Source organism: Suncus etruscus, chromosome 14 (genome assembly GCF_024139225.1).
Source record: "Suncus etruscus isolate mSunEtr1 chromosome 14, mSunEtr1.pri.cur, whole genome shotgun sequence".
Lineage (NCBI taxonomy): Eukaryota > Metazoa > Chordata > Mammalia > Eulipotyphla > Soricidae > Suncus > Suncus etruscus.
In genome coordinates this window covers 31,135,216-31,158,279 of record NC_064861.1, presented here as the reverse complement: position 1 = coordinate 31,158,279, position 23,064 = coordinate 31,135,216, and the positions used below count along the sequence as shown (strand labels likewise).

At 41.5% G+C, this 23,064-nt stretch overlaps 1 protein-coding gene across 1 annotated transcript; it reads left to right on the top strand.

The window, feature by feature from the left end:
* The first annotated feature begins 4,203 nt into the window (after positions 1-4,203).
* On the top strand, positions 4,204-22,965 carry UBE2B (ubiquitin conjugating enzyme E2 B). The gene is made up of 6 exons (XM_049786801.1): positions 4,204-4,409; positions 6,642-6,722; positions 9,772-9,797; positions 15,713-15,802; positions 19,549-19,637; positions 21,618-22,965. Exons 1-6 carry the CDS (start codon positions 4,366-4,368, stop codon positions 21,744-21,746), a joined length of 459 nt encoding a protein of 152 aa, XP_049642758.1. The 5' UTR covers positions 4,204-4,365; the 3' UTR covers positions 21,747-22,965.
* The last annotated feature ends 99 nt before the right edge of the window (positions 22,966-23,064 follow it).

Here is a 23,064-nt window from a genome sequence, read left to right as displayed (position 1 = left end):
ATTTTGTTATTTTGTTAAACCTACATTTTAAGTTAGGAATCCTTGCCAAAGACCCTTTTTGGTTCTGGAGACTGCCAGACCAGCCAGCAAGTTGTCCTAGCGGGGATGCGAGGCTCCCCAGAACTTCAGAATCCGACAGCTCTCGGTCGTCCTAATACTGAGCGCTGTCAAAGTCACGGTCAGCACAAGTTCCCGCCATTCCTCCGCTGCCTCCAAGTCAGGTCCCCGAAAAGCCTCGGCACCGCCTACTCCCCCGCCCCCCCATAGGATCCTGTGAAGTCTCGGGGTTCGAAACCAAGATTTCCGCCTCCCACCCCCGCCAGCCGCCCTTCTTCGGGCAGTCGCCAACGTTAAAACCCATATTGTAGTCCTATCAGCATAGTTGCTCACAGCCCGGCCTCGAAACGGAACGAGGCCAATTTTGACAGCCGGAAGTGCCCGGTGCCTTGGTAACGGAGCAGAAAGCCCGCCCCTGAGTCTAGTGCGCAAGACCGGAAATCGGCGGCGCGACCCGGAAAGGAAACGGGAAGGTACGAGGAAGAGTTTCTGGTGGTGCTAGGTGGAAACTGGCTTGGGGTGGGGATCAAACTATGGCCTCCTCATTAGCTTGGCTTTAAGAATAGATGCGAAGGACCCAAATTTGAGAGCAACATGAGTGACTACAAATCCCCTTCTAGGGGACCCAGATGAACCAGTCCAACCTAAGCATAGAAACTCCAGGCCAGAAAAATTTAGCTGCTGCCTCCTAAAATGTGGACTGGTGCCATTACGTAGAGACAGCTTGTAATAATGAAACTCTAAATTTGTCTTGTGTAATTGAATGTTCTGATTTGCCTAATTACATTACCCTACCAGACCACTGGAGTCTGGCTTCGACTATTCATCTTTAAAACACAGGCTGTTTTATTGAGACTTTTCCGAATCCTTACTATATGCATTAAAATAAATTCAAACTTAAAAAAAAAAAAAAACTACCTGGGAAAATTCTCACACTCCAGAAAGCAAATAATTCAAAAGGTTCAACAACACACGCAATGACTAAGAGAGAGGGGAAAGGTCAATATCAAGTTGCAAAGATAGTTGTCTGCTGTAGTGACAACCTCCCATGAACAGCAAGGATATCATCGGAATAAATGTGGAAGGGGGTTTTCTTTTTTTTCTTAGAGATTTTAGTTGCTATAAAATAAATGTAAAGGGCCAATTTGATTTGTTTCCAAATTTGATTTGTTACTGAACTATTATTCAGTAAATGCTAGTTCAACTGATTCCACCCCACCATGTACATTAAAATCACATTTGGAGAATATATACACAACAAACACAATCCTAATTTAAATGATAGAGTAAAGAAATTGATATTTTAATATTCACAAGTGTTTTTATGTTGATACGGTCTATAAGAGGATTGGAAAATAAAAGATGATATTTTTTCTTTTTTTGTTTTTATTTTTGGGACACACCCAGCAGCACTCAGGGGTTACTCCTGGCTCTACACTCAGAAATCACTCCTGGCAGGCTTGGGGAACCATATGGGATGCCAGGATTCAAACCACAGTCCTTCTGCATGCAAGGCAAATGCCCTACCTCCATGCTATCTCTCTGGCCCCTAAATGGTGATTTTTATTAACACCATATATTTAGTATTGTATTCTCTTTTACAGTTTTCAACTATTATACAATACTTTATATCTAAAAAAAATCTTGTATCTATAAGGAATGTCATAGCAAAAAAAAAAAAAAAAATAGAGGTGACCTAAACTTGTTGAGGGTATTATTATTTATTATGGGTTAAATAGTTACAAGAGCATAGCATGAATCAGACAGTTCCTTGCCCTCAGACAGATCATAATGAAGAACTACAGAATCACTACAGTTGTAAAATTATAGCTTTAAATCTATTCTTACTACAAATAGATTTTAGTAAATCTAATAACCAGGATAGTCAATGATCCTAATTATACACTGTCTTAAGACTTGAATGAAATAACCTGATTCTGTAGAAAATATTACTTCATTTTGGAAACTTACAAATTGGGTTTCCAAAAAGCAATTTGTTGAATTTGTTGTTGTTGTTTTGGGGTCACACCAGGCAGCGCTCAGGGGTTACTCCTGTTTCTATGCTCAGAAATTGCTCCTGGCAGGCTCGGGGGACCATATGGGATGCTGGGATTCGAACTACCGACCTTCTGCATGCAAGAGCAAACGCCTTACCTCCCATTTACATCTTTACTTTCTAGCACAGAAAACCTGAAATAAGTGGCCTTGGTGAGATACAATCCCACCACTTCTGCATTATCTCCCCTTCACATCTTAACCGTGTTTTAGATTTCTTTGACAATCATCTGTTCATCAACATACAGAGATCACAGCCCTCCTATAAAAGCAATCCACAGTAGCCAAGTTCTCGAGGAGGGCAGAAATAAAAATACAAAATTCTGTCTTTATACTAGTATTAAGACATTTGCCTTTTTTCTATATTAACCTCTGTATTGACAGTAAAAAAAAGCTTGGGTGGCTAACACTGCCCTAATCAATCAAGCATCATGGCACATATAAAGGCACTGACAAATGTACTACTGGTAGTTAATGTACTTTTTTGCATTTTAAAAGATGCCGGTCTCACTTTTAAATATCCTGAGGAAAAAGGTAAAATTGTTAATAAAATCTGACCCTTGAATGTATGTCTTTTAATAACCTGTGTTGATGCAGTATGTATGCAAAAAGCACTCTTCATACCAAAATATGGTTGTTCAGAGCACTGTTTCTCAACCAGGGCTATATAGCACCCATGTGCCCGTAGGGCAGGGGTCTCAAACTCAATTTACCTGGGGGCCGCAGGAGGCAAAGTTGGGGTGAGGCAGGGCCGCATAAGGGATTTCGCTTACCGAATATTCGCAATAAAAAATCGCATTAAACATTTGCATACCCCGAACGGAACTGCTCGGGGTATGCGAATGTTTACTGCGATTTTTTTCTTACTAATGCGATTTTTATTGCGATTATTCGGTTAACGAATAATTGCCAATACGGCGATATTTGAAGGCCGGCCGCGGGCCACAAAATGTTGTATGGAGGGCCGCAAATGGCCTGCGGGCCGCGAGTTTGAGACCCCTGCCGTAGGGTATTCCAACGGGCTGAAGGTGAAATTTTTAAAAATTGGGCAGGGAGTACAGATGACTTGAGGGGGTTAATCTCTAGGATAGATGGGGGGGGGTTAGAGGGCAGGAAGAAAGAAGGTTGAGAAACACTGGTCTAGAAAAAAATGCTCTTCTGCAAAATAGAAGCTATTTGGGCACATTAAAAGATGGTCATCACTTATTAAGGAAATGAAAATTAAAACCACAATAAGATACCACCCCTACACCTGTAAGAATTGACTCTAAAACCTTGGGAAAAAAACCTTAAAAAAATTAAAGTTTTTTCATCACAGTTCAGGCTTTTCAACTCAGTCTACCCCACTGCAAAGTCCATATAAACAAATATTTCAGGGGGGTTTACTCTGTAAGAATTAACCACATTCAAGGCTGCACTTAAGAAAATTTAGGGGAAAAAAATTTAGGGAGCCTTTCCCTCTTCTTTCCCCACCTACCACATCGGATAATCAGTTCAACTAACCAGAGGGGCTTTTAAATCCAAATGATCTGTGGTTCCATTTTTTAAGAGCTTAAGCAGCAAAACACGCCGTTGCTTCCTCCACGGCCTCTTCCACTACTATTCCAATACATGAGACAAACTGGAGGGAAAACAACCCAGGCACATCCCTTATCCCTGGGGTTGGCTACATAGCTCAGGCAAGAAACTCAGGTCCCGGCCACCGGCTCACGTGACCAATTCTAATAGCGTCACAGGGACACGTGGTTCTAGAGACTTCGCCCTCTCCCCCCGCCGGGGTGGATTGTTGACAACGCCGCCGGCAGTCACGTGACCTGACGTCATCCCGCCTCCTTCCCTAAAACCTCCGGCCCCGCTGCGTCCGTCTCTCCCCACCCGGTTGAGTCTAAATTAGTGAAGGGGGGGATGAAATTATGTTTCCGTTGTCTTGCCTCTTAATCCCCAACTTTCAGGATTCGCGGGACAACATTAATTTGTGCTGCGTTCTAAAAATCCACAAGTTTATCGGAACCCTCTTGAAAGGCCCCTGAGACTGTCTTTCCCTCCACCCCAACTCCCTTATCCCCCCTTTCCGAGTGGTACGGGCGAAGGGCGGAGGGATCTGGAGGTGGCGGAGGGAGACGTCATTGCAGGGTTGTTTGTGCAGCCTCGGCGGCGGCGGTGACCCACAGTGATTCGGCCGCCGCGCCGGGGGGTGGGGGGGCTGCGCGGGACTCTTTTCTTTCAGACTGACCGCGGGGGCAGCTGGGGAGCATGTCGACCCCGGCCCGGAGGAGGCTCATGCGGGATTTCAAGCGGTAAGAGCCTTCCACCCGGGCCCGGATGGCGGCTCCTCCCGGAGGCCGCGCGGGCTGCAGGGCGGGCATCGGGGCCGCCTTCCTGCCCGCCTTCTTTCTCTTGACCTTTCCGAGGAGCTGAGCCGGGCTTTGGTGGGCCCGGCGGGACCATCCGGAGGCCCCCCTGGCTTGCTTGCACGCGCACTGCGAGGCCGGGAACGTCTGTGTCCGTCTCCCCCGCACCCCAAAGCAGAAAGGTGGCCTTGGGCAGGGCCTCGGCTTGCCTGCTGCCTGCTGGAACCAGCTGCCCTGCCTTGCCCTGCCTGCCCTGTGCTCCGACCTCTTCCCCGCCTCCTCCTCCTCCTCTCCCCTCCCCAGGCCTGCCTTGCAGCGGGTTGTGTCTCCTCCCTGGACCGGAAAAGCAAGCCCTTGCAGAAGCGAGGTCCCCGCCTGCTGCTTTGTTCCAGGATGGCCTTGCGATCGGGCTGGTCTCCTCGGAGCAGACCGGCTGGATCGGGGCGAAATGCTCTCTCCCCTTCCTTCCTTCCTCCCTCCCCTTTGGGTTCTGAGCGCGAGAGATTCCCCCGAGGTGGTTAACCTGTCCCCACCCTCTCCGAAACCCGACTCCCGCCCGCTAAAGGGACCTTGAGATCTGGCTGAGTGTGAGGCCTAGCTAGCTAGTTAGCAAGCTAGCAGTCGGGCTGGCTGGCAAGGCCCCTTTGGAATCCAGCTGGATGACTCGACTAGGGGGATAAAAAAGCCCTATCTATAGCCTCCAGAGTCTGGACAAGTGCCTCGCGGCTGTCCGGTGCTAATCGGATCCTCCTAGGGCCTCCTCCTCTAGGAAAACAGGCTTTTGTGGCCAGGTGGGTTGGGATTAGTTTTGGAGGAAGAAGCGACTTTGTTTTTGTTTTTGTTTTTTTTTTCCCCTACAGTTTGTTTACCTGGAGTTTCCAGAGGTATCCTGGGCGAGCAAAAGGGAGCACTAAAAAAAAGAGAAAACAGCATTGCAATCTACTGTGCATTTATTTACAGTGCCTTTTTTCCCCTTGGGACTCGGGCCCTGGTTGAGATACAAATAGTATCGAATCTAAAGTTAGATTAGCCGCTCAGGAAGTAACCTTTCAACTTTCGCTATCATAAATCTTAAGATGGAGCATCGGGGAGCCATTGTTTGAGGTTTGGGCGACTTCATTGAACAGGATTCGTAATTTTTCTTGGCTGTTAACAACTCTCGGTGGGAATCAGGGAGTGTAATTCCGTCTCAAGTAGGCTAAAAATTAGAGCCACTCTTTTCCCTGCACTGACTACTTCCAAGTAGAATACACGAAAGTCAATGCAGATACATACGGAGTGTACTAAGTTTCTTTTTGTCATTGTAACAGTTTTAGTGGAATTTCTCTGTCAAAAGACGTCTTTAAAAAAAAAAAAAAAAAAAAGACGTCTTTAAAGACGTGAAATAAGTAAATTTCAGGTTAGAAAAATTCAGCTACGACAAATAGCAAAAGGTAACTAGCTCAGAGGGAAAATCTTAACCGAAGCCTTGATTGCCTTAAGAGCCATGATAATGGAAGCAAAGGGGAAAAAAGCAATTTTCTTGCCTAACTAGTTTCCAGTTTAGGATTTCCTTTGAAAATTCGTTTTGTGAGATTATTTTATTTAATTATTTTATTTGGTGTCTTTTGGTGGCTATGCTGCACAAGTGGCGATGGTTAGGACTTCGTCTTCATTTACAATATCAAAACCGATAGGGGGATTTGCACTTGAAGTTAAAAATTATTTGTTTAGTCACAGATAGTCTGTACGGCCTTATGTTTTGTCCTTGATTATATTTGGAAAAAAGATTACCTCTCAAAACCTTTTAAATTTTGGGGGGCCGGGCGGTGGCGCTAAAGGTAAGGTGCCTGCCTTGCCTGCGCTAACCTTGGACGGACCGCGGTTCGATCCCCCGGTGTCCCATATGGTCCCCCAAGCCAGGAGCAACTTCTGAGCACATAGCCAGGAGTAACCCCTGAGCGTTACTGGGTGTGGCCCAAAAACCAAAAAAAAAAAAAAAACCTTTTAAATTTTGGACAATTTGGAGCTGCAAGCATATGTACCTGATTGGGTGGCTTTCTAAGTTAGTTTTGTTCCAGCTCAGCACAAGAGCCAGGACATGGTTTTAGTTTGTATCTCAAAGTAGATAGCCACTGAAAGTTGTTCCTTTTGTAGTGACCTTAGTGTTCACCTTGTAAATATACGCTGGATTTTTAGATTGCAAGAGGACCCACCTGTGGGTGTTAGTGGCGCGCCATCTGAAAACAACATCATGCAGTGGAATGCAGTTATATTTGGGTGAGTTGAAAGTCATAACTGATTGGTGTGTCGGCTTTTTTTTTTTTTGGTTTTTGATTTTTGGTTTTTGGGCCACACCCGTCGGTGCTCAGGGGTTACTCCTGGCTGTCTGCTCAGAAATAGCTCCTGGCAGGCACGGGGGACCATATGGGACACCGGGATTCGAACCAACCACCTTTGGTCCTGGATTGGCTGCTTGCAAGTCAAAAGCGCTGCTGTGCTATCTCTTCGGGCCCTGGTGTGTCGATTCTTTATTTAACATGAATGTATAACAAGTAGAAATAAGGGGTTGTAGGGACAGAAATTGCAAGGTAGGTGGGTGGGAGGAATCCTTTTGAGACATTTGCTAGTACTTAAAATTTATTGTTTAATTCACATTTGGTTTTACCTCACAAACTGCCATTTGTAAATAAAAGAGAAAAGCCAATTGTGTTGTACAAAATGTGCCAAGCAAATATTTAGGCTTGTATTATACTGGTACTAGAAAAAGGCTTAAGAATCAGGGAATTTCTACTGTTGCAGGAATTTCAACTCTAGTGGCCAGAGGTAGGACAGTGGAGTAACGAGCTTGCCTTGCACTTTGCCAACCAAGGTTCTATCCTTAGCATCTCAGATAGTCTCAAGACCCTGCCAGGAGTAATTCCAGAGTGCAGAGCCAAGCGTAAGTAAGCCCTGCACATCACCAGGTGTGGCCAAAAAACGAGTCAAAATAAAAACGCAAGAATTTCAGTTGCAGGTGTTCACAGCTCTGTGAACATTGGGTTGATGTTAAAATCCTGATTTGAGTTCTTGGAGACACTCTATGTATTACATTGCATATGCTTTAAAAATGTGTACTGTTTTTGTTTTATTCTTGAACCATAGTCTGCAGTGTTCAGGTCACTCCTGATTTTAGTGTTTGAAGTGACTATATGGTACTGGGAATATCCAGGCATCCTGTATGCAAAGCATGCACTTAGCTGGTTAAGATCTCTCTTCGATTCCTCATCTATAATCTTTATTTAAGCACCAGGATTACAAGCGTGATTGTAGTTGGATTTCCGTCATAAACAGAACACCCTCCTTCACCAGAGCAGCATTCACACCACCACTGCCCCCTCCCACCTTCCCTACCCCGTCAGTATTTTTTTACATTTGCTTTATTAGATGTGAGTATGCATAAGTTTATCACATATTTTATACATACAGTATACTTTTCAACTTAAAATTTTATTAGACGTAATTTTTTTTTTTTTTTACTTTTTAAATTAGAATTATATGTTAAAACTTTTTTTGTTTTGTTTTTGGGTCACACCTGGCAGTGCTCTGGGTTACTCCTGGCTCTATGCTCAGAAATTGGTCCTGGCAGGCTCGGGGGACCATATGGGATGCTGAGATTTGAACCACCGACCTTGTGCATGCAAGGCAAACACTTTATCTCCATGCTATCTCTTCAGCCCCAATGTTAAAACTTTTTGTTAAAACATTTTTTTTGTTTTGGGATTAGACCTGGTGGTTTTCATTGCTTATGGGGGTTGTTCAGGAACCAGCTGGGTTGCTGAGGATTGAACTCGGATCAGCTATGTGCATTCAAGCCCATATACACTAAAATTTAAAGGAATGCTTTGAGAAATAGAATTCTGATTCTAGCCACTGCCTCAGTTATAAGAGTTTATACTGTGGGGAAATGAGGGAAGTTCACCCTTCTAGAGTAAAATCCTGACAACAACTTACAATTGTAATTAAACTTCATGCTACTACATAAGAAAGATGAAACTGGGATATAGAGATAAGAAAAAGGCTTTTGTAAAAGAAACTGGCTTTTTTAGTGGTATTATGTGTAGCCAGTTTGAACAAGAATTGTTACTCTGTTGAAAAACAGGACACTGGTTTGATGTCATCATTAACTTTGGGAAGTGGGGACCATACCTGGCAGTTCTCAGGGCTTACTCTTGGCACTGTATTCAAAGATCACTCCTGGCAGGGTCAGGGGATCATGTGAGGTGCTGGGTTCAAATCCGGGTTGACCCTGTGCAAGGCAAGTGCCTCTACCAATTTTTTTTGCTTTTTGGGCCACACCCTGTGATGCTCAGGAGTTATTCCTGGCTGTGTGCTCAGAAATCGCTCCTGGCTCAGGGGACCATATGGGACACTGGGGATCAAACCAAGATCTGTCCTAGTTTGGTCTCGTGCAAGGCAAATGCCCTACTGCTGTGCTTTCGCTCCAGCTAAAAAAATACATCTCGGGCGGTGGCGCAAGAGGTAAGGTGCCTGCCTTGCCTGCGCTAGCCTTGGACGGACCACAGTTCGATCCCCCGGCGTCCCATATGGTCCCCCAAGCCAGGAGCGACTTCTGAGCGCATAGCCAGGAGTAACCCCTGAGCGTTACCGGGTGTGGCCCAAAAACCAAAAAAAAAAAAAAAAAAAAAAAAATACATCTGACTAATATAGATTGAAATAATGATTTTGCTGAGAATACGCGCATACACACACACACACAAATATACAAAGTGAATGGTTTGTATTTACAAACTGATACTTATTTCTTTTTGAGTTCTTGGAAATTATGACCTGATTTCCAAGGCAATTGCTTCATCACTGAACTATGTCCCAAACCTGAACTGTGCTAAAACTACAAGATTTTGGGGGGAGACTGGTAATAGTCTCTAAAGGGAAAACTGAAAAACAAAAGTTACCTTTATGTTTGCATCTGTGAAATCTGAAACTATAATAAAAACTATATATATTTTTTTTTTTGGTTTTTGGGCCACACCCGGTAATGCTCAGGGGTTACTCCTGGCTATGTGCTCAGAAGTTGCTCCTGGCTTGGGGGACCATATGGGACACCGGGGGATCGAACCGCGGTCCGTCCAAGGCTAGCGCAGGCAAGGCAGGCACCTTACCTTTAGCGCCACCGCCCGGACCCTAAAAACTATATTTAAACTTAACAAATCATTAGAATGAGCCCCTCTTTTTCTATTTGAATCCTTTCCATTGTCTAAAACGGGGGGGGGGGGGGGGAGAGCAGAATTGAAAAACTACTTTTAATCAGAAATCTTCTTGCTTTCAGACCAGAAGGGACACCTTTTGAAGATGGTAAGTCATCCTCGTTATGTTTTTTATAGTATTAAGAGGCTGTTTTTTAAAAGGAAACTGTAAATCAGTGTATCTGAAAATAGTTTTTGGTAATAAGTCAAACTGAAACTAAACAATTCTGAAAATTTTAGTTTTACAGTGGATTTTCTTTCTATGTCAGCTTGGTCACCTTTATTATCAGTTCCTTCTCTTACTTTAATATTTGTTAGAATTGAAAACCTATGTAGACATATGTGTCAAGAATAATCTTAAGTTTAGATGACTTTGTAACATGCTAAAATGTCCCCAAAGGGAAATAACCAGAGAGATAAACCTCCTTATTTAACGTTTTTGAATAGGGTGATAAATGAATTGTTTGTCCAGTAGCTCCAGATCAGCTAGTATTTAACACCTATAAGTAGTTGGCATTTTGCATAAACTTTTTAAATCTTGAGTTCACTATTTTCATCAGGAACCAGACACCATTGAGCAGTTCTATATCACATGATTTCAGATTAGTCCATCAAGGATATTTTATCGTTAAGGATCACAGCACTATTTAAGTAGATAACCTGAATGAATGCCCAGTGGTTGAATACATTTCTAGATATTTGTCCAGTAAAGAACAAGCAAGTATGGACAGGTCAGTTGAAGAGAAAAACTTTCAGAAAAATGTATGTTACAGCATCACATTTATCTTAAATTTATAACATACAAGTATGTAATGTTAAAAGATAATGTACCATACTATTAGTGATTTCTCTATAATGGGAATAAGAAATTAAAGAGAGGTACTTACAAACTTTAGCTTTTTCTCGCTACCAGAGTAACTCCCTCATATGTGGTTCATAAACCTTTTAAGCTCCCTGAGATCTTTTCAAAGGTTACATGTGATTCAAACTGTCTTTATACTAGTATTAAGACATTTGCCTTGGGGCCGGGCGGTGGCGCTCGAGGTAAGGTGCCTGCCTTACCTGCGCTAGCCTAGGAGACGGACCGCGGTTCGATCCCCCGGCGTCCCATATGGTCCCCCAAGCCAGGAGCGACTTCTGAGCGCATAGTCAGGAGTAACCCCTGAGCGTCACCGGGTGTGGCCCAAAAACCAAAAAAAAAAAAAAAAAAGACATTTGCCTTTTTTCTATATTAACCTCTGTATTGACAGTAAAAAAGCTTGGGTGGCTAACACTGGCCCTAATCAATCTAGCATCATGGCACAAATAAAGGCACTGACAAATATACTACTGGTAGTTAATGTACTTTTTTGCATTTTGAAAGATGCCAGTCTCACTTTTAAATATCCTGAGGAAAAAGGTAAAATTGTTTGTTAATAAAATCTGACCCTTGAATGTATGTCTTAATAACCTGTGTTGATGCAGTATGTATGCAAAAAGCACTCTTTATACCAAAATATGGTTGTTCAGAGCACTGTTTCTCAACCAGGGCTATATAGCACCCATATGCCCGTAGGGTATTCCAACGGGCTGAAGGCGAAATTTTTATAAATTGGGCAGGGAGTACAGCATGAGTTGAGGGGTTTAATTCCTAGGATAGATTGGGGGATTAGAGGGGCAGGATGAAAGAAGGTTGAGAAACACTGGTCTAGAAAAAAATGCTCTTCTGCAAAATAAAAGCTATTTGGGCACATTAAAAGATGCTCATCACTTATTAAGGAAATGCAAATCAAAACCACAGTAAAATACCACCCCTACACCTGTAAGAATTGACTGTTAAAGTAGAAAGTAATAAGTGCTAGTGAAGATATGGAGGGAAAGGAATCAATCCCCTTTATACTCAGTTGGTAGAAATACAAATTGATGTAATTATTTTAAAACACAGTGGCACTTCCTGAATAATTTAAATAAACAGCTGCTATGTGATCCAGCAATGCACAGACACCTACCTGAAGTAAATATAAAATCCTTAACTCAAAGTGAACATCTACCAAGGTATTTATTGTAGCATTGTTTATAATACCAAGATGTGGAAAGAACCAAAATGTACATTTTGGATGACTGGATAAAGAAAATATGGCAGATTAACCATGGAAAACCATTCAGCTTTTGACATATTGATGCCAGCTTGTACCACCAGTGGCTCACATTTGAAAGTAGTTTAATTATCACAAATTGCAGCACCACTGTCAATGTTTTTTGTTTATTTTTATCACAGACAAAAGAGTGTCAATGTAGGGTTATTAAAGGGGGTGTGCATGAGAGAGATGATCTAGCCAGCATGAAATAATGCCGGAATATTTGTGAAATGCAAATAATAGGTGATTTTTACCTCCATATATAAGGAAATAAAACTGTTAAATTGGCAAGAAACTTAAAATAAGCCAGTGGAAATTGACACAAAAATTGGGGTTATGGGGGAGGAGGGGATTGGTAGAAGATTGGTGTAGATTTGTGAAACAGTATTTTCCAAATGATCAATAACTAGAAAATTCTGAATGAATAAAAAGCACAACAGGGGCTAGAGAGATAGCATGGAGGTAGTGCATTTGCCTCGAATGCAGAAGGATGGTAGTTCGAATTGCAGCATCTCATATGGTCCCCTGAGCCTGCCAGGAGCGATTTCTGAGCATAGAGCCAGGAGTAACCTCTGAGTGCTGCCGGGTGTGACCCAAAAACAAAAATAAAGCACAACAGATGATAATGTAACTAATAATAAGTTTATTTGGTTCTATTGCAGCTATCCATTAAAAACTTAGGGTTTCTGGGACTGGAAGTATAGTAAAGTGGGTATGGTGCTTTCCTTGCACACAGCCAGTCCCAAGCATCCATATGTCCCCTGAGCCTACCTAGAATTGATCCCGAACACAGCCAACAGTAAATCCGAAGTGCCACTAGGGTCAGCTCCAAAACAACAACAACAACAGCCCCTTAGTTTCTATGGTGTAGTAAACACCCCTCCCCAAGTATATAATTAAAATGTTTATTAGTAGAAAGTACTTTCTTTCTCATTTACTTATTTCATATTTGTGTGAGGTCTAATTTTTTCATATATTGCACCAAAACACCATATTGCAACAGACAGCAAAAGCAAACAAGAATCTAGTTTTCTTTTATTAAGACAATTATTTGAGGGGCCAGATGATAGCACAGCAGTAGGACATTTGCCTAGCAGGCAGCTGATCCAGGACAGACGATGGTTCAAATCCTGGTATCCCATATGGTCCCCCATGCCTGCCAGGAGCGATTTCTGAGAGCAGAGCCAGGATTAACTCCTGAGTGCTGCCAGGTGTAACACCCTCCAAAAAAGGACAATTATTTGAATTTAAAAAATATATATATAAAATAGTGTCACACTTCTCACTAACTTGGAGTGGGGGAACAGTTTTTTTCTTTGTTACTTATAATAAGCTTTCAGTTATTGATGAAAAATTTAGGATTTTCTGCCTCTTTCCTATTTTTCTTTCTTTTTTTTTTAGGATTTTCTAAGTTAGAATTTCCAATACAATAGCCAGTGGATTCTGGGAGTAGCTCAGTTAGTTATAATCTGGTAGTTAGGATTTTTTGCCAGCTAAATGAAATTACTTTTTGAAAAGTAATACTCCTATTATACTACACTTCTAATTTACAACACTTTAAAATATATAAATTCTCCTCCTCCTCCTTCTCCTCTTCCTCCTCTATAGTGAAAATATATAAGGCTTCCTAAGAAGGACTGGTGTCCCATCCATCTCTTTGACAGCTTTTATATATATATATATTTATTTTTTTTGGTTTTTGGGCCACACCCAGCATTGCTCGGGGGTTACTCCTGGCTGTCTGCTCAGAAATAGCTCCTGGCAGGCACGGGGGACCATATGGGACACCGGGATTTGAACCAACCACCTTTGGTCCTGGATTGGCTGCTTGCAAGGCAAACGCCGCTGTGCTATCTCTCTGGGCCCGACAGCTTTTATATTTATGATTTCACATGGGAAGCTTGATGCGGGTAAGAGAGAGAAGGGTTCCTGAGACCCCATGATAATTTCAAAGGGAAAAAAAAAAGACTTTCAAGTAGCTGTTTTGTGACTGTGACAGTTCAAAGAACTAGAGCCTATGCTTTTGTTTGTTTGTTTTTGGGTCACACCAGGCAGCATTCAGGGGTTATTCCTGGCTCTATGCTCAGAAATAGCTCCTGGCAGGCTCAGGGGACCACATGGGATGCCTGGATTCAAACCACCATCCTGCATGCAAGGCAAATGCCCTACCTCCATGCTATCTCTCCTGCCCCTACAGCCTATGCTTTGTGTGTGGAGGCCCAAAAGTTTGGTCCTGACACTGCCAGGAGCATCCCTCAAGCACCAGGCCGGGAGTAACCACTGAGCATCACCAACTATAGCTTCAGATTCTAATATAACAAAATGGCTTGTGATTGTCTGAAGTTGTTACGTTGTATATAGTAATAACTAAAGAAAAAGAGGGGCCAAAGCTGTGGTGCAGTTAGGCGTCTGCCTTGCCCTGCTAGCCTAGGTTGGACTGTGGGTCAATGCCCCGGCATTCTATATGTTCCCCCAAGCCAGTAGAGATTTCTGGGCCTAACCCTGAGCTCCTGATTTCTCAGGAGAAACCCTGAGCGTCACTGGGTGTGGCCCAAAACCCCAAAAATTAAAAAAATGAGAGTAGCTATATGGCTAACAATGATTTATAGTATTTATATTATATCCAATTATGAGATAAAATCACTGACTTTACTAGTGCTTGGGAATCACTCCTGCTGGGCTTCAGGGACCATGCCAATTTTTAAAGGAATTTCTGCAAAAAGACCAGACAGTTAAACAAAAAGAAATCTGTGAAAACAAAATAATTAATACCCTCTCCCCTACAACATAAATTCTAACTTTTAAACCAGTATAGTAGTTCTTTTGGTGAAATAGATGTGGAAGTTGGAGTTGAGAGTCTCTGTCTTTTGTTAATTTGGGAGTATTTTTTTTTTTTTCTCTTCTGGATTTTGGCCCATATTTAGCTCAGGAATCTCTCTGGGCTTGCAAGGTGACCATATGCCATAAACAGTGTTGAGGTTGAAACCTGAGTTCAAGACAAGAACCATATTTACTATGCTTTCTCTCCAGTGACTGAAGTTGAATGCTCATAATTTCTGCTTATACAATATGAACACATTGACCTTATATATATATATATATATATATATATTTTTATTTTTATTTATTTTTTTTCTTCTTTGGTCTCATTTGGGGTCCACACCCGATGACGCTCAGGGTTCACTTCTGGCTCTGTGCTCAGAAATCGCCCCTGGAAGGCTCCAGGACCATATGGGTTGCTGGAAATCGAACCGAGGTCTGTTAGGGTTGCAACGTATGAGGCAAACACCCTACCACTGTGCTATCGCTCCGGCCCCCCATATGTGCTTTAAGATAAGCACTCTACACCAAGCTACCTCACTATCTCTGCTGACAAGAAAATACTGATTTAGACTGATTAGCTAAAGTACCTTTTAGCATGTAATTGATAGTAGGTTATTACACCAATATTTAATGATTCCCAATAGATTTAAGTGAAGGGATGGGTGAGGGTCAGAATAGATCTTTAACTTTAGCATCCTTGACTCAAATCTGAGTCCTTTATAATAATATGGTATTCTCTCCCTCAAAATCCTTTTGTATTCCCTTTGCTATGATAAACTGGATAACTCTCCCCTGTTGTGCATTTTAATTTTTGTAAGCTAGGGCAAATTACATTCCAAAAATATGGCAGTTCACATTTTTATCAATAGATCATTAAAAGTATGTAAGCGCTTGCCACTGTTACTGCTGCATGTTACTAGTCTTAACATAAATGAAAGTATATTTAATGTTTTATGTACTAAACCAAAATTGATGTTAATTTTTGTATGGTGTGAAAATTAGTATGGGCTTGGTAATTTACTGATAAGATTTAAAAGATGCTCTTTGTCTTTATTACAATTATTTTGGTTTGTTTTCTATCTAGGTACTTTTAAACTAGTAATAGAATTTTCTGAAGAATATCCAAATAAACCACCAACTGTTAGGTTCCTATCCAAAATGTTTCATCCAAATGGTAAGTAGTAATTAAAAAATTTTTTTAATTTGATTTTGCAGACGATTGGGAAAGGGTGCTTTCTTCTTTCTCACTCACTTTTGGTTTTTTGGTTTTTGGGTCATACCCGGCAGCGGAAATCGCTCCTAGCAGGCACAGGGGACCATATAGGATGCTGGGAGTCGAACCACCATCTGTCCTGAATCTGCTGTGTGCCAGGCAAACGCCCTACCACTGTGCTCTCTGGCCCCCTCTTTTTTTTTTTTTTTTTAAAACACTGTGGTTTGCAATACTGTTACTGAAGGAGTATCATGCATATCAGTTTACCTCCTTAACACTCATTTCTTGATTAGAGTGATCATTTCCAACTATAACTGCCATAGTGGTCCCTTCTCTGCCCTAACTGCACTCCTCACTATTAGTGGCAAGGTTCCTACCACAGAATGATTCTTCTGGCCCTTATCTTTATTGTCGTTGGATATTAATAACATATATTATTAGATATTGTATGTTATAGCTATGTTATGTAGATATGTCTATATCTATATGTCCCATAAATGAGTACAATCTTTCTATCCCTCTTTCTCTGATTCATTTTACTCAGTATAATACTTTCCATATCTATTATGTAAAAAGCAAAGTTCATTACTTCATTTTTCCCCTAATAGCTGCATAGTATTCCATTGTAGAAATGTGCTACAATTTCTGTGTCCACTGATTCTCATGATGATATCAACTACATATTGGAGCTCTAGAATCATATCAATTCCAAATTTGATGTTGTTTTAGTAACTTGTAATTTTTTTCATTCTGGTGTTTTGTTTGTTTGATTTGGGGCCACATCCAATGGCACTCAGGGGCTACTCCTGGCTCTATGCTTAGAAATCACTCCTGGCAGGCTCGGGGGACCATATGGGATTCTGGGGTATATTAAATTATCATAGTTTTTAGGGTTCATTTATGTTAGAATACATATCTATACTTTATTGCCTTTTGTTGCTGACTTATATTCCATTGTTAGAAATAATGCGGTTTGTTTAATTTTTTACTGGGTACTTGAAGTATAATTTACTTTTACTTTACTTTAAAATAGTTACTAGTTCAAAACTTTAAATTTTAGGGCCTGGAGAGATAGCACAGCGGTGTTTGCTTTGCAGGCAGCCGATCCAGGACCAAAGATGGTTGGTTCGAATCCCGGTGTCCCATATGGTCCCCCTTGCCTGCTAGGAGCTATTTCTGAGCAGACAGCCAGGAGTAACCCCTGAGCAACACCGGGTGTGGCCCAAAAACCAAAAAAAAAAAAACCCTTTAAATTTTAATTTTATGGGTTGTATAGATACTTAGGCTTACAAAGTTTTATTATTCCTATGAAATAGGATATTACTTTAAAGCTGAGAGCCAAATCTGGTCTAAAGCTAATAATTGGAAATACTGAACAATATGAGTAATTTAGCCATAGATGTAAATAACCTTGACCAGATGATATCTGAAAAGGAGCAGGACCAGGAGGTGAATTTGAAATGGTTGGAGCAAATGCTTTGTGTGTAGAAGCCCTTGGCCACCACTGCATTGGTTCCCTAAGCACTGTTAGGTGTCACCCCAAGGAAAAGAGGAAGTATTGAGAAGAGTAGCCTGAGGAGAAGTAGTATTGAAATATTTATCTTCTCTTCCTCAAAAATGACTCTTAAGCCTCTTTCTGGGGTAAGTGGTATAGTTTGCGTTTACTTTTTAAGTATTTCTGTGACTCCTTATTCTTTTTTTTCCCCCTTATTCTTCATTTTTATTGTTTTAGGATTTGAGACATTGCCTGGAGTACTCAGTGTCTGGGGGTCATCGCCTTAATCCCTGTTCTGCTAACTTCCATAGTCTCCCCAGTGTGGAATTGTCCTTCATAACTGATAATGGTTTATATAAATAATTGGGGAACAATAAGTTAATATATTGTGTGTACCCGTCTATTTTCATTAACATAGGATAGTTTTGTTGGGGGATTTTTGGCCCTAGTTTTATTTCTGGTGGCTACATTGGTACATAATGGTTATAAAGGTTTTTTCCCTTTTGGCAGGGGAAAAAAAAAAAGAGCCCTTTTATGAGCCTTCAGGTAGTTTTTGAGTTTTCATTTTACAGGTGTTGTGTGAACCTTTATGTTTATTTCTTTACAAATAATTTCTGAGAGGAATTGCTATGTCACAGATTTAAGTATGCCCTTCATTATAAAAGGGTTTTTTGGGGGGGGGGTGTTTGGGCCACACCCGGTGATGATCAGGGGTTACTCCTAGCTTTGCACTCAGAAATCGCTCCTGACTTGGGGACCATATGGGACACCAGGGGATCAAACCGCAGTTCATCCTAGGTTAGTGCAGGCCAGCCTTACTGCTTGTGCCACTGCTCCGGTCCCTATAAAAGTTTTTTAAGAATGTTTAGAAATGGGGCCGGAGAGATAGCATGGAGGTAAGGTGTTTGCCTTTCATGCAGAAGGTCATCGGTTTGAATCCCGGTGTCTCATATGGTCTCCCGTGCTTGCCAGGAGCAATTTCTGAGCATGGAGCCAGGAATAACCCCTGAGCACTGCCGGGTGTGACCCAAAACCCAAAAGGAAACAAACAAACAGAATATTTAGAAATGGGCCCGGAGAGATAGCACAGCGGTGTTTGCCTTGCAAGCAGCCGATCCAGGACCAAAGGTGGTTGGTTCAAATCCCGGTGTCCCATATGGTCCCCCGTGCCTGCCAGGAGCTATTTCTGAGCAGACAGCCAGGAGTAACCCCTGAGCACTGCCGGGTGTGGCCCAAAAACCAAAAAAAAAAAAAAAAAAAAAAAAAAAAAAAAAAAAAAGAAATGGGCAGTGTAAAGAGAATGCTTTATGGTGGGAGGTAGAATAAGTCAATAATAGTCTCCTAATGGCATGGTGCAAAATAAAACCTTAATTATTTGGTTATTTTGATTTGGGGGGCCACACCTGGCAAGTACCCAAGGCTTACTCCTCACTGACTCGAGGCTCAGTGAACTATATGTGGTGCTGGGGATTAAACTGGTCAACAGCAACTTGCAAGGCAAACACCCTTCCTGATGTACTGTTGCTCTGGCCAATTTTGTGTGTGTGTGTGTGTGTGTGTGTTTTTGGGTTGCACCCGGCAGTGCTCAGGATTCGAACTGATGACCTTCTGCATGAAAAGCAAACGCATTACCTCCGTGCTATCTTTCCGGCCCCCCTGGCCAATTTTTTAAAGCTAGATTTTTCTGTGAGACAGACTGGTTCAGTTAACACCTGAACTTGATGTTAAAAACTGCTGATTGAGGATCTGGAGAGATAGCACAGTGGTAGGGCGTTTGTCTTGCAAGCAGAATGACGGTGGTTCAAATCCCAGCATCCTATATGATCCCCCGATCCTGCCGTGGGGGCGATTTCTGAGCGTAGAGCCAGGAGTAGCCCCTGAACACTACTGGGTGTGGGCTCCCTCCCCCCCAAAAAAAGACTGATTGAGAGGGGCTGGAGCGATGGCACAGCGGTAGGGTGTTTGCCTTGCACACAGTTGACCCAGGCTGGATCATGGTTCGATCCCTGGCGTCCCATATGGTTCCCCAAGCCAGGAGCAATTTCTTAGCTTATAGCCAAGAATAATCCCTGAGTGACAGTGGGTGTGGCTCAAAATAAAACAAACAAAAAAACACCTGCTGATTGAGTCAGACATTTTATTTGTGATAAAGATGTCACTTATAACATCTGAGTATGTTAATATTTAACTAATTATTGTATTTTCTTTGCAGTGTATGCTGATGGTAGCATATGTTTAGATATACTTCAGAATCGATGGAGTCCAACATATGATGTATCTTCTATCCTAACATCAATTCAGGTTAGTATTTGTTAGAGTGCATCGTAATCTTTCAAGATTCAATGGAGTACACTTGGATTCTAAAGGCCAACCCCTAACATTCCCAAAACCTAGATAACCATGCAGAGCTTCGACTGAAGCTGTGCTTTTCAGATGACTTCCCTGCATTTTTTTTTTTTTTTTTTTTTGGTGATCACTTTGGATACAAATATACAATTCAAGCTTAGCTAGCAGGGAGATACCACAATCACAAAGATGATTTTTCGAGAGTTTTATCCATTGCAGAACCCTGGGATTTCTAACTGTGGCAAACTCGATTGCATCATTTGTGGCAGTTGGGGGTAGGGAGACTAAATTTGATTTCTCTTTGAATGGGACAATGGAGAGGAGTCTATAGTCCTTTTCCTGATTTCCTATTAATAAGATTTTCTGTGGGTTAAGTTTTTTTTTATGGAGCCAAACACCAAAAGTTAGGTTTTATTTGTACTGAGGCAGCTTTGCAGATGCTGTGAAAAATCTTGGAGGAAGATAAAGGTGATTGTTAGATAATCTGTAAAGACTTCTGTCCCAGGGCCAGCGCGGTGGTGCTAGAGGTAAGGTGTCTGCCTTGCCAGCGCTAGCCTAGGACGGACCACGGTTCGATCCCCTGGCGTCCCATATGGTCCCCCAAGCCAGGAGTGACTTCTGAGCACATAGCCAGGAGTAACCCCTGAACGTTACTGGGTATGGCCCAAAAACAAAAAAAGACTTCTGTCCCATCCCTTTTTTTTTTTGGTTTTTGGGCCACTGTCAGTGACGCTCAGGGGTTACTCTTGGCTCTGTGCTCAGAAATTGCTCCTGGCTTGGGGGACCATATGGGATGCCAGGGATTGAACTGAGGTCCATCCTGGATCAGCCGCGTGAAAGGCAAACTACCTATCACTGCATTATTGCTCAGCCCCCATCTCTACTTTTTTAATTCATGTTGTATTTTATGAACTTTTATGAAATAGTCTTTCCTATATTACTCGCTTGTTTCAGATGCCTTTGATTTGTTGATTAAAGGAAACGGGATCTGCTATAGGACTAGGGAGTTATTCAGATGGCTTGAATGCATACATATCTTGTGTTCAAAGTCCCTCTCCACACTTTGTGGTTCCCCCACACTGGACGTCTGGATTTACCCCTGACAGCTCCTGAACTGGGTGTTATCCTGGTAGCTACCAGCACTACCAGGCCTGAGCCCAAACTGTCACACAGCAAGGTTAGGTATTGTCTAGTGAATAAAGGCCCCTAGAGCACTACTGGGGGATCCTACTTACTCCCTGCCCCGCCCCCAGTATCTGCCTTTAATGTATGCTAACTCAAAAAACTAAATCAGTCTTGGTTGGGCCCGGAGAGATAGCACAGCGGCGTTTGCCTTGCAAGCAGCCGATCCAGGACCAAAGGTGGTTGATTCGAATCCCGGTGTCCCATATGGTCCCCCGTGCCTGCCAGGAGCTATTTCTGAGCAGACAGCCAGGAGTAACTCCTGAGCATCGCTGGGTGTGGCCCGAAAACCAAAAAAAAAAAAAAAAATCAGTTTTGGTTAATGTCTTAGTATGCTGAAGAATACATGGCTTGTTTTTTGTTTGGTTTTTGGGTCACACTCAGTGGCATTCAGGCTACTCCTGGTTCTGAGCGCTCAGAAATTGCTCCTAGAAGGCAGTGGGATGCTGGGATTCGAACCTGGGTCTGTACATCTGTGCTCTCTCTCCCACCCCTACATTATTTTTTAATGCTTTGAAACTAGAGGTCTTAAAAGAGATTAGAAGATTTTTTGGTGTTTTTTTTTTTTTTTTTTTTTTTTTAGATTAACTTTTAGCAACAAGAAACTTCGTACTGTGTTTTTCAAAGCTATTTCTGGAAGCAAAGTTTCTGCCATTTGTTGCATTTCTGTTGTTCCACATACTTTTTGTGGTCCATATCCAGCATGCATAAGTAGCTCTTCAAGTTCTTTTTCCTTCTCTCTTTTCCTTCTAGTCTCTGCTGGATGAACCGAATCCAAACAGTCCAGCCAACAGCCAGGCAGCACAGCTTTATCAGGAAAACAAACGAGAATATGAGAAAAGAGTTTCAGCCATTGTTGAACAAAGCTGGAATGATTCATAATAGACAACTGGTCTGTTAATCTTTTTCATCATTGTTGTGTATAATTTACCTCTCAGTAGAAAGGCTAACAAATTTAAAGTGCCACAGGTTTTAAGGATTCTGCAGAAAAGAAAAAAAAGTCCTTCAGTTTAGAACCTACAAAAGCTTGTGTATCTTGATTAATGTACTTTTTATTGCATGGTGTGAACTAAGTTATTGCTTACATAAATTTGTAATATATCCTGTTTGTATTTTTTTCCAAGTGTATAATGTTGGTGTGGAGTTTTCATGACAGAATATACACATTTTGTAAATCTGTACTTTTTTCAAATATTGAATGCCTTATTTTTTGAATTCTTTAGATTTTTAAATTGGAGAAAAGCACTTAAAGTTTTTTATATATGAATATTACATGTAAAGCTGTTAAAATACATAACTTCAGTGCAAGAGACTTTGTCACTTATTTCCTTATCTGTGTAGGAGGGGTTAAGAAGTCTCTAGCTCTCCATCAATTAATAGTTTCATTTCCAATTTCAAAAAAACAGATTTATATTTTATCAAGAAATTCTTCCAATTTGATTCTAAGCACCAATTATAATCTCAAACTTTATTTTGAATGTACCTATATTTTTACTTTCAATTGAGCAATTACAGACATAATTGGTTTGATTCTGTCCAACTCTGTATTTAGGCTACTTGTTGTTTCTTCATGCACTACTTACTGTTAAACTGTATCTTTTGCGATTTCACAACTTGCACTCTCCTTTGAGGAACTGGTGCATCTACCATAAGCTGAGAATGAGAACTAAGCAATTTCTTTTGCTGTATAATAGCACTTTAAAAGATTTTTAATAATGAAGAGAGGAAAACCATAAACATTTACCAAACATATATGCCCCACTATTAGCATTGAGTAAGAATCTGGTCGCATTGGTTTTGAGTAAGGCAGATGATAGATACTGGAAGGAATATTGGTGTAATTTAAGTATTTGAAAAATTGCCTTTGAATGCAATTGCCTATATGTTTATTCTGGAAAAAATGTTTTAATATCAGGGCCTGCTGAGTTGCTTTCTCTTGTGGAGATTTTTTTTTATCTCCTAAATTGTATAAAAGTTGTACTGCATCTTAGTTTACTGGATAAATTTAAAACACAGTATTGTAGAAAGTTAATACAAAGCTATCTTATGCCTTCAAATAGTATAGCAAATGGAAAATATACAAGTAAATTCTGTTGAATCACCTGTGTAGTCTTTCTAGTAGTTAACACAGCTATTTCAGTAACCCCAAGGGTTTCTTGTCAGATCCATTCTAGCTTTAGGAGTAAGCTAACAGCTTCTC

Bases quoted from the DNA above. Each gene is read 5' to 3' on its own strand.
- UBE2B (XM_049786801.1), top strand. From the start codon at position 4,366: ATGTCGACCCCGGCCCGGAGGAGGCTCATGCGGGATTTCAAGCG. The intron at 4,410-6,641 runs GTAAGAGCCTTC...CTGGATTTTTAG, and splicing joins CTCATGCGGGATTTCAAGCG to ATTGCAAGAGGACCCACCTG. The intron at 19,638-21,617 runs GTTAGTATTTGT...TTTTCCTTCTAG, and splicing joins CTATCCTAACATCAATTCAG to TCTCTGCTGGATGAACCGAA.